The sequence below is a fragment of the Benincasa hispida genome, unplaced genomic scaffold, assembly GCF_027475165.1.
Source record: "Benincasa hispida cultivar pf3 unplaced genomic scaffold, pf3_genome.v1.1 HicScf92, whole genome shotgun sequence".
Lineage (NCBI taxonomy): Eukaryota > Viridiplantae > Streptophyta > Magnoliopsida > Cucurbitales > Cucurbitaceae > Benincasa > Benincasa hispida.
Genome location: NW_028327064.1, coordinates 18,252 through 30,294, shown reverse-complemented (window position 1 = coordinate 30,294; position 12,043 = coordinate 18,252). Strand labels below are relative to the sequence as shown.

Sequence of the window (12,043 nt, the reverse complement as noted above, 5' to 3'; positions counted from 1 at the left end):
TATCAATCTCTATCAAAGAGGATTAAAATTTTGTTATTTTGTGTAAATAGTTACTCTTATTTTTCTATTTTTTAAAATCTTCCTTAAAGAATTATGTATTTTCTCAAATTAATAAAATTTTTACATAAAATCAAATCGAGTGACACCAAAGGAGTAAACTATGTGAATTTGTGTTTGGAAGGTAATAGACACGTACTCTAATTCAATCAAATGTATGAGTTAAAAATCAACCAAATAAATTAACGATTTTGAATCATACATCACAATGGAATCAATCTAAGGCGAATGAAAACCAAATTCATGGAACCATGAAAGGAGTGATGTGAGTTTTGCATTAGAAAGAAAATGACACCATATTCTAGTAGCTAAAGGATGGAGAGCTTGGGTAGAGCTTTTTCTTTTATCATCCTCAAAAAGGTAAAAATTTGTATCACATCAAGATAATGGCATCTAAGGCAAAGTTGAGAACCCAAATATATGCCTACCCACATTATCACCTCACCATTAACCCAACAAAAAAAGGGAAAACAAAAGCAAGATTCCAATTGCCTTTACAGCCCTCCAAATATTCCCAAAGCATTTTTGCTCTTGTGCAATGCCATATTTTTTCCCTCATCCTTTGTCTTTAACATGTGTTATAATATTAATAGCTCCAAGACACACTTCCAAGTTTTCTCTTGCACCCTAGCCACATACTGCTCCACCCCTCCCTTCAAGCCATGGCCACTTCAAAACAACAACTTGAAGTCCGTAAAGAAGACCACCATACTCCATCAAAATGGACTGTTGCTTTGGGAGAAGATGTTTTTAGAAGATTTCTAGGGCAATCTAACACTGCTGTGCAAAAGGTGTTCAGCGATGGCTCGTTGTTTAGCCCGTTGCTGTTCGGAAAGTTCTTCGACCCGGCCGATGCTTTTCCGCTATGGGAGTTTGAGTCTGATCTACTGTTGTCTAACCTTCGCAGCTCTGGAAAATCTTCAATAGATTGGTTTCAAACTGATCAAGAATACGTTCTACAAGCAGAATTACTAGGTATTTTTTTCACTTATTCCACCTTTTCTGAAAAATACTAATACATTTTTTTTTTTATGGAAAATTCAACCTCAAATCTTGAGATTTTTAGTATAAATTTATGTTACACTAAATTATGTTCACATTAGCTTAATTACTATTCTTATCATCTCATTTGAAAATTTTAAAATTAAAAGATCAAGCATTAAAATTATATAATTAAGTAATAAAGAAAATGTGTAAGGAGAAATTTAGTAAAAAAAATTATATGTATATTTTATTTAGTATAATTAGGATTGAAGAATTCAAATCACAAATCTTGTGATTAGTACACTCATATACCAATTGAGTTATGTTTATTTTGACTTAGATTTCAAAATATGAAAATAGTATTTAATAGTGTAAAATTAAACATTTAATTGATTTTGAGTGATTAATGTTATGCTTTTAATCAACTCATATGCTATGATCGATTTTCTTATAGTAAATATTGAAAACCACTTTTGGTCCCTCAATTTTGTTAGAAATATCAATTTAGTGGATCTTGAACTTTGAATTGTTATAACTTAGTCCATATAATTTTAGTTTTATAACAATTTAATTCTTGTATGTTAGTAAGAAACAAATTTAGTCACCGTACTTTTAAATTTGTAAAAGTTAATCTCTATTGGAAAAAGTTTTATAAAGATTAAAAATCAACTTTTGTTGTTTAACAATTTGGACTTTGTAGCTCATAAACATATCGAGAGACTAAATAGTTTGTTGATTTATTGCGATTGAGGCATAAGAAATGTAATTAAATCTTAACAATAAAATAAGGACTAAATTGTTGTATGTTAAAATTTAAAGGCTAATTAAATTGTTACAAAATTTAAAAATACATCTAGATGGTCACAAATGAAAAGTTGGAGGATTTTTAAGATTTTTAGTTCGGCTAAAAACACTTCCTGAAAACTATTAGATAATTTCAAAATTTATAACCTTATTAATTATTTTTTTTTTCTTTAACTGAAGGTCTAAAAACAGGGATGAAAATGGTGGGAGGACAAAGTTACTTTAAATCATAGACTGAAGAACTAAAAAATGTCCCACATCGAAAGACTTTTAGAATCTCGAAGCCTTTAAAAAATTTAATTTAAAGTTCATAGCCGGGATGTGGGTAGGAACACCACGCGCTATTCTAAACCCTAAACCAATTACAGAATTATGGGGAATTTCCCCGGCGTTTAACCCCGTTAGACCTCAAAAATAAACGCCGATGCTTTGCGTGTGGTTAAGTTTCCGGTGATCAAATTACGCCTTTGAGGTTCGTAGGTGGTGCTGCTCCACCGTGGCCAATTGGTGCCATTGCAGTCACCAGTATCCTCGCCTCTTAATCATCCCATTTTTTATAATATTCCAAAGTACTTTATTTTTGTTATTATTATTTTTGTATATAATAATACCTTTTTCGTCTTGGTGTTTATTCAGTGGGTTTTTATTCTTTCTTGTTCACTTTAGAAAGCCACTTTTTTTTTCATAGGGTTCTTAACTTTAAATTTATAAAGTTAACTTTTCTCTCAATTCTACTAGCTTTATCAAATACTTATTTTACACTATAACTCAACTTGTTAAAATATAAACTTTGAACTAATTCGAATTCTTTCACATCTATTTGGTTCTTCTTTCACAATCCTTTTTCTATATGCACACAACAATTCTAATTATGTAGAGATCAAATTCTATTATTAGTTATTTGTCTCTTAGGAACATATTTTTATCAATAATATATGTCTAGGCACTTGATTGTTTTATTTTATTTTATATTTTTAATTATTCTCATTTTAGTAATTTACTATTCAAGAAATTTTTTAATGTAACTAAAACTTTTAATTAGATCAAACAAAAAATTGAAATTATACCACTAAGATGAAATTATAAGTTTAATTAATGTTTTTTTAAGTTTATGTCTAATCGGTTCATGAACTATAAAAAAAATAAAATAAAATAAAAAATTCTAGTATGTTTCGAAAATTTTAATTTTGTGAGTAGGTCACTAAATTTTAAATATAGTGTTTAATAAGTCTTTAAATTTTTAATTTATATTGAATAGAGATCCTTTGAACTATCAATTTTAAGGTTCTTGATTTGTTCAACATTGTAAAAAACTCAAACATCTATGGGTAATTGTTTTAAATGGTAAAATTGTTGAAAATATTTTTAAATATAACAAAATATCACTGTCTACCAGTAATGAACTGCGATAGAATTTTTAATTTTATGCTTATTAGGTCTCTAGAAAGTTTCGATTTTTAATATAATAAGTCTTTGACATATTTAACATTTTGTTAAAAGAAATTAATGTAACTATCAGACATAAGGTTGAATCTTCTATTTGATAGACTTTGAAATTCTATTATATTTGTAAATAACTTGGCTTATTTTTATTTATTTAAAAATAACCCAACATCTATTATATAATTTAACTTAGAAATATATTTTTTTGACAATATGTGAGGTGGGGATTAAACCTCGAGCTTCAAGGTTAATAGTCCATAATTGATGTCAGTTAAACTATACTCTAGAAATAAAATATTAAGTCTTTTAACAAGCTATATAATAATAATTATTATTATCATTAAAGTATTAATAGAAGTTATTTTTACCATAATAGTTTTTGTGAACCTTCTTACCATAACTTTTTTTTTTTAGTACAAAAGGATGAGAGGATTCAAATATAGATCTCTTGTTCACAAAAAAATATTAAATATTAGTCAAAGTATTCTCATTTTGACCATGCGTATCATAAAAAAGGGATGATCAATATATTATAGTCAAAACAGGTATTATTTTTTATTTTTTAGTAGAAAAGTGCTTTTAACTTTGATCATGGTTAAGAGCATTTCTCAAACATTTATTTTGCAGAGATTTGAAGTTGAAAGGATCATGATAAGAGAATAGATTTTAATGCTGAATTATGTATGCAACAACTACATTTTAAAAGACTCTCCAAAGGCCCTTCAATTCTCTCTGTTGCTTCTCATACAAAAAAAGTTGGGTGATATGTTTGATTTGACACAAAGCAAAATTTGACAAATCACAGAAGCTTGGAGAAATGCATTACAAATCTCCATAGAAGATGGGAAGGTGTTAGAGATAAGTGGTCAGTTGAAGGAGCAACAAAGAGAAGGCAAGACGATCGTCGATTGGCGACATGTCAATTGGTGGGAGCATGGATACGTTCGACGACTCGAGTTGCCCGAAGACGCTGATTGGTCTAGAATGGAGGCTCGTATGAAGAATGACAATGTTCTTGAGATCAAGATTCCAAAGTCAGAAACTAATCAAGGTGTTGAATCAAAGAGCAAAGATAATTCTGATGAAGATGCTTAAGTTGATCATGAGCAAATTTCTAATGGAAAATGTGTTTAACTTAAACATAATTTACATATTCTCTGTGATTGTGACAAAAGAAAATGTGTTTAACTTGAACATAATTTACATATTCTATGTGATTGTGACAAAACAACAAGGCATGGATCTCAATTATGTGTATGTTAATGTTATTGCTGACCAACTTATATGGATGAGAATACAAACAATTTCAAAATGTCTAGTACTATATACAATTTCATTTCGTTTATAGCCTCGAATCAAATTCTTACCGGCTAATTACCATTATTATTATCATAATTTCGTTTACATTATTCTAATTGAACTTGAAAAGAGATCCAAGATTTATATCCAAACCTTTTATGATAAAGTGATGGCCAATAATTTACTAGTCTAAATTACCTATACATATTGTTGAAATGCCTTAAATCTGTTATCTGGTACTCCGAATGATCAAACACGGGGTCTAAATTACCTATACCGGCCTATACATAATGTTCATGAAGGGATTGAATCTCGTAGTTGAAGCAAATGATTGTTTTGCTTTCAATTTTGTTTTACAAACTTACAACACAAAACAAAAGAATACAACATAAATAATGAACAAACTCAATAGGTTAAGCATGTTTAATTAATTATACAAAGAAAAAGAAACAATTTAACACTCTTTAAGAATTCTAGTAATTCTTCTTCTTCCTCAACAAATAACATCAAGATCTCCTCTAGGATGTGAACATAATACCACCACTGGGTCTTCCCGACTATTCTCTTGATAAGGACTGGTTTGTGTAAACCGACTTTTGAAAGAGAGAGAATTTTGTTGTGGAGAAGAGTTTTTCTACTAAGAACTCTTTCTTTGTGAAAAAAAAAAAAACTTGAGAGAGATAGGAGGGAGAGTAAGAGATATGGATTAGACACACTAACCCCTTTCCCCTTTTTTTCTTTTAGGTGAAGTAGGAGAGAAACCACCCACTTTCTATTTATTTATTAAAATTAAATAAAATACATTTAATTTAATTATAATTAATTGATCGAATTAAATTGATCTTAAATTATATATCTCATTATTTAATTAAATGTAGAATTAAATCATATTCAAATGCATATTTTTCTCATAACATATGTTTTTAATATGAATTTCATTCATATTTATTAACCTATAATTTTAATATGAATCTCCTTCATATTAATTTTTAACCCACAGCTATAATAAGAATCTTATTCATATTATTTTAATATGAATCTAATTTATATGATTTATTATTTGAATCTTATTATATAGTTTAATTTTGAATTTTATTCAAAATTAACTTTATATTATAATGTATCTATATACATTATATTAATGGTATTATATACGATTAATGTTGTTCCCTTAATTAATTTGAACAATATAAATTCTTTCAAACCTAATGGTCTTTGTTTATCCATTATGAGAGAGACCTAATGAACCAACAGATTAGAAGCTCCAATGATTCGAGGTTAATTAATTAAACATTTTAATTAAATTAACCAACATTCATTAACTATGGATCACTCCACTTGAAGACTCACAGTGCACTCTTCACGCTGTAAAAGATTTTGCGTCCATGGATCTAACCATTATAAGTAAGTTGACCCTGCATCAGTTGTTTGCAATTACAATTGGATCAAATTATCATTTTACCCCTGTAATTACCTCTTACTTCTTAAGTACCATTAATCCCTCTAATGAACAATCTATATATGATCCTACCATAAACCAAGTCCCTCTTGGGCCAATGAGAGGACAGGTACATTTGTTTAAGACCTAGAGTCAGCACTTAAGAGAATCGCTCATCTATTTACCCTAAAGGCAGAAATGAGTGGCAGGAAGGAGTCAATTCTATCTTGTGAAGTTATGTTTTCAACTCTTTACTCAGACAAATCCTCAAAATGGTAGGCTTATTGAGTAGTGACTCGGGCCACTTTCACTCATACAAATCAAAGGGCGGCCTTATAGATAGGAGTACATAACTCACTCAAGATTGAGATCGAGTTACATATGGTCATCTTAAGAAATATTAATCTCTTCAGTCAATAGTGTTACTGATACATGCCATGAAATGCATGTTTTTAGGCTTTAATTTGCATAGTTTTACTTGGAAAATACACATTTCTAAGTAAGATGAAAGATTCTCCAAAAAATAGCTTGACATCTCCCACTGCATGAGCTGAAGTGACTTCTCACGTTCCCACCTTGAAGGTCATTTCTCGTTCAAAAAGTTGTCTCCAAGAACTAGTTTCCTGTAGAAAAATGCAAACATGAATAACGGGGTTTGAATCTATATCCAGGTTAGGTGAGTATTCTCCACTAGGCATATTTCAACTATTAGTAAATTTTATTTGCCTTGGTTCGCTTTTTTCACTTTCTTTTCTGCCTAGTACTTTGGGCAGTTACACTTCCAATGCCCATCTTCTCCGCAATGGAAATACTTTCCTTTGGGAGCTTGTTTTTGTTTTTCTTAGTAGTGGTTTTCTTATTCCCTTTACCCTTCTTCTTCATTTGTACATCTTTGTCTTTTGAAGAAGAGGGAACAGACTTCTTTTAATAAGTGGGTTTTGTTCCAGACGTAGAACCTCTTACAAACTTTTTAGATCGTGAAATAACATTTACTTCACTTTCTTTAAGTTTCATCATAGATTGATATGTCTGTAGCTCATTCAACAGTGTAGTCAAATTGTAAGTAATTTTGTTAATAACAACATTTGTTCTGAAAGGTAGATAACTCGCTGGGAGAGATTCTAATATCATATTGACGTGATTGATTTCATCTATCATCGCCCCATGAGCCTCAACAATATTAAAATGAACCATCATATCGAGAACATGTTCTCTAACGTTGGTACCATATTTCATGCGAGTACTATAAACATACTTAATGGCTTCTTGTCGAACAGAGGATGATGGTTGCTCGAACATCTCTTGGAGCGACGTCCTTATCTCACGGGCAGTGGACATTACCTCATGTTTCTTATTAAGTACATCGGATATACTTGCTAAGATATAAGCCCTAGCTTTTTCGTTAGCCCTAACCCATCGATCATAGATGTCCTGAACATTTCGGTTCGCTGTTGTACTGGAAACCGGAGGACATTCATCCGACAACACAAACCTGAAATCATCCACAACTAATATTGTATTAATGTTAGATTTCTAGTTTGAATATCCTTATCTCACGGGCAGTGGACATTACCTCATGTTTCTTATTAAGTACATCGGATATACTTGCTAAGATATAAGCCCTAGCTTTTTCGTTAGCCCTAACCCATCGATCATAGATGTCCTGAACATTTCGGTTCGCTGTTGTACTGGAAACCGGAGGACATTCATCCGACAACACAAACCTGAAATCATCCACAACTAATATTGTATTAATGTTAGATTTCTAGTTTGAATATCCTTCTCCATTAAATTTATCAGAAGCAAGCAGTTGTATAATTAAATTTGACATTGTTGAAAAAAATTAAACAAATTCTATTAAACTTATGCATCTAAATCCAAATTTTAGCAAAAAACAATAAAGTACCCAAAAAACTTTATTTATTTGCAACGATACTTTAGTGATTTAGAATAGTTGCTACCATGAGGCAGTCAAATATTCCTTTTCCTGAAGCAAGAAAATTTTGACCAAATACTATATCAGAATAACTCTTTATTCCTATAGTTCTTTTGGTTATTGTCTTCGGTCAAGATCTTTACTAATAATCAGTAATTCTTGTAAGTGTGACCCGCCTTTTTCAGATTTTATAGAACGGTATGAACATGCCCCTGAAATGAAGACAATATCCAACATGAAACTATAAGGCCCTATTCATTTTTTAAGCTTGAGTTGTTTCAAATCCTATGTTACAACCCTCCGTGGGGATCATTGTGGTTAACGACTGGCTAATGCCACCTAAAAACGACAGCAAGTGCAACATAGGAATCTCACGGTTCAAACTAATGGAGGAGATTGTAGAACAATGTTGACACATTTCCTTCACCCACTTACTATGAACTACTTCCCCCATTCACTTTGTTATTGCCCTATGCAAACACTTTCCATATGAAGTAGTCACGGTAAAAGCGATAGGAAGCTGAGCATGGATCTCACTGTGTGAACTCTTGGGGACGTAAGAGCTATTAACTTTATATCGAATATATTGTTATTCTCCCACTGAAGTGTTCTAAATGTTTGGATATTAGGTTTTATTACGGCTAATTAAGAAGAACCTAAGTCTGTGATTTTATCCAAGTATAATGTTTATATTTGGATATTAACATACGATGTCTATGTATTTATTTTAAACCTCACATCACTCACGCAAGCTCATAAAATCAGTTAACAATGTTGAATATTTCGGTCATAATCCCCAGGTAGGAGGTGTTATGTAAACCATCAACTTAAGTACCTCCAGCCTTAGACAGGTTTATGAACCGATTTGAGTTTGTAACCAGATTTTATAAGGTACAATCTATTTTAACAGTTAAAACTAGTTGTTAGCCTAAGTGAGCATGTTGTTTATCTTTGTTATGGATTTTAAAGTCTAATTTCATTTTATAACAAACTTATGAAACAAATATGCTTTAAATCAACCATAACATGCTCCAAAGGCAAAAATTAACATAACAATTACATCAATTTTTAGCAAACCCTAAAACATGCATACTATATATTATAACTAATTCTAACATATAATAATGCATGTAACATGTTTACTTATGGTGGGATTTTAAACTAAAATGGCATACTTTATGCATAAACATGTTTAATTCAAAAATAATACATATCAAATGCATACAATAATTAAATAACACTAATATGGTTCAACTTTGGCATTGTAAGTAAACAAATAAGCTAAATTATTACAATAATAGCTCAAGAACAACTTAATTTGATGAAGAACCGCTCGAACCGATCCAAATTGGACCTGAACTGGCCCACCAAGGCACCAAATGATGTTGAACTGGACCGGTTTGGGGGAGAACTGATCGAACCAATTTCTTCAACCCACGAACCAGCCAGGCAAAGCATGAAGCAAAAACCCTTGGGATGAACAGCGTCGTGACGCTGCATCCTAGCATTGCAATACTATTCATCAGTAAGCCCGTGGCATTGTAACGCTCGATGAACAACGTCGTGATGCTCCTGGGCAGAAGGCTTAGCTCTAGTTTTTTGCTCGAACATGCTTGCTTCAATCTTCAAATTACAACCTATTTTGAACTCTAATGACTCCAAATAAATTACAGACTCTAGAGCACATATATAAACTCATCAAACAAGAGCCAATTACAAATTTAACTTCGAAATGAAAGAGAATTCTAATGCCAAAGTTGAATTTCAACCATATCAATCACATATTCAAACATGCTTAGAAATTCACCCACCAAACTCAATATAACGATACTTGAGTGCTTAAATCATGCTCTGATACCAAGGAGTAATCTAACATGCAGCGGAACAAATTAGAATAAAAAAGCACTCTAACTACTCTTAGTTTGAGTTTTGAATATGCTATTCAAGTGATATTCATAGAGAGTTTGAAGCAAACTTTACCTTTGAAGAAAACTCCACGAATTCAGCAAGAAATCCAGAAATTTGAGCTTGAATCTTCAAGTAGACCACCACCAAGATCTTCTCTACTAATCTCAAGGAGGATTGTATGGTGTAAACACTCAAATTAAACTAAATTTTGGATGAACTTAAGTGGGTTTTGTAGGTTTTCACAGCAGCAGTTTTCTGTTTCAAAATCACAGCATCTCTCCAAAATTCTTAGCATGGAGCTTCAATTTATAAGCTAAAAAAAGCATGGAGATAGTGTTTGCATGGAGGTCAACTCCAGCTGCACTAATTTAATGAAATTCAAGTGGGATTTGGTGATTAACCATTTAATTACAAAGTGGATTTTACCAAAAACTTGAAAAAAATCCACTCAATCCAATTTTATCATTTTTTAATCAAATTGGTTTTAAATGATTTTATATTTAAATAAACTTACTTTATTTAAATATTTAGTTTTACAAAATTAATTCAAAATAATTAATTTTAAATAAAACTAATTTTAATTTTAATTAAACTTTTTAATTAAAATATTAATTTAATATATTAATATCAAATTAATAAAACAAATTCCACTAATATGATTCAATTTCATATATTTAGTATTTAAATCAAAATTTAAATATTAATTGATTCTCCAATTTCGTTTAATTTTGATAAAATTAAACGTTTCAATTGTATCGTATTCAATTAATTGAAAACCCTAAATTAAATTTGAATATTTGAAATTCATAACCCTAATTTCATCCAACAATACTCAATTTATTAATCCAATTTACGAGCTAGTAGAGAGACCTAATGGACCTACAGATCAAGAGCTCTAACGATTTATAATTAATTGGTTAAACTCTTTAAATCGAATTAATTACTATTTGTTAACTATCAAGGCACACCACTATAGCTCGATAGTTGACTCTCCTTACTGTAGATGTGTTTCTGTCCATTTCAACCATAATCAATAAGTCGATCCTTTACAAGTCGTTCGTATTTACAGCTAAGTCAAAATTACCGTTTTACACCTGTAAATACATCTTGTACCTTAAGCTTCCACTTACCCTCTATTGAACAACTGATTTATAATACCAGTTATAAATCATATCCCTCTCTATCAATAGAGGGCGGGGCTCCGTTGTTCAAGACTAGGCATCAACACTTAAGAAAACAACCTATCTGCTAACCCTAAGTCAGGTAGAAGCAAACCCATCTTGCATAACTATGTCTCCAGCTATCTACACCGTCTTATCCCCAAAATTTGAGGCTTATTGAGCAGTGTTGTTAGACTACTCCCACCTATGCAGATCAAAGGATAATCCTAAAATAAACAGATCAAAGTATCATCTATATAGATCAAAGGATAGTTAGCTCAGAATTAAGATCGTGTTAAGGTCATTTTAGTTTGAAATAGTCAGTTTTAACAGTAAACGGTCGTTATAAAGAAAAGTGACAATTTCAAGGTCCAGTCTTATGCAAACTTATTACATAGGATGTCCCCATTCACATGACTCTACATGAATGATTTGTGGATCACATCATTTGTATCAATATAGGAAATGGGCCGCATCCAATAGTATTACTAGGATGAAATACCCAACTTCATCCATATACTTATAGACCATTTAGGCTATATACAATAACTTGATCCTGTTTATGTTACCACATAAAGGTAAAGTATTCATACTATAACCATGAATTTGTTTATTGGATTTTCATAATAGAATGCAATATCAATGACTTTCTTGAATAAGATACTCAATAATATTTTATTGATAAATAGAATGTTTAACACAAAATTTACGAACTACGAGTTCTAGGACATTCCCAACAGATGTTTATAAATAGTGTACACATGTTATGAGGGATGTCAGGAACTAGTTACACTACAAGAAATCTGACTTCTCCCGACATCACAATTCATCGAAAAAGTGTGAAAAAAGCGTCGGTAGAGCCTCTCCCGACGAATAAATGATCGTCGAAAGTTTAGTCGGGAGAAATCCGTCGGGAGAGGAACTCCCGACGCACTTTAAAATGACGTCGGGAGTTAGTCGGGGAACTCCCTACGCACATATAGGGCGTCGGGAGTTCCAATAATTGCCGACGCC

General features: G+C 31.2%; 1 protein-coding gene across 1 annotated transcript; it reads left to right on the top strand.

Annotated features, from left to right (window-relative positions):
- Positions 1-589: 589 nt before the first annotated feature.
- On the top strand, positions 590-4,600 carry LOC150029789 (21.7 kDa class VI heat shock protein-like). The gene is made up of 2 exons (XM_090310354.1): positions 590-1,032; positions 4,094-4,600. Exons 1-2 carry the CDS (start codon positions 720-722, stop codon positions 4,381-4,383), a joined length of 603 nt encoding a protein of 200 aa, XP_090166480.1. The 5' UTR covers positions 590-719; the 3' UTR covers positions 4,384-4,600.
- Positions 4,601-12,043: the final 7,443 nt, after the last annotated feature.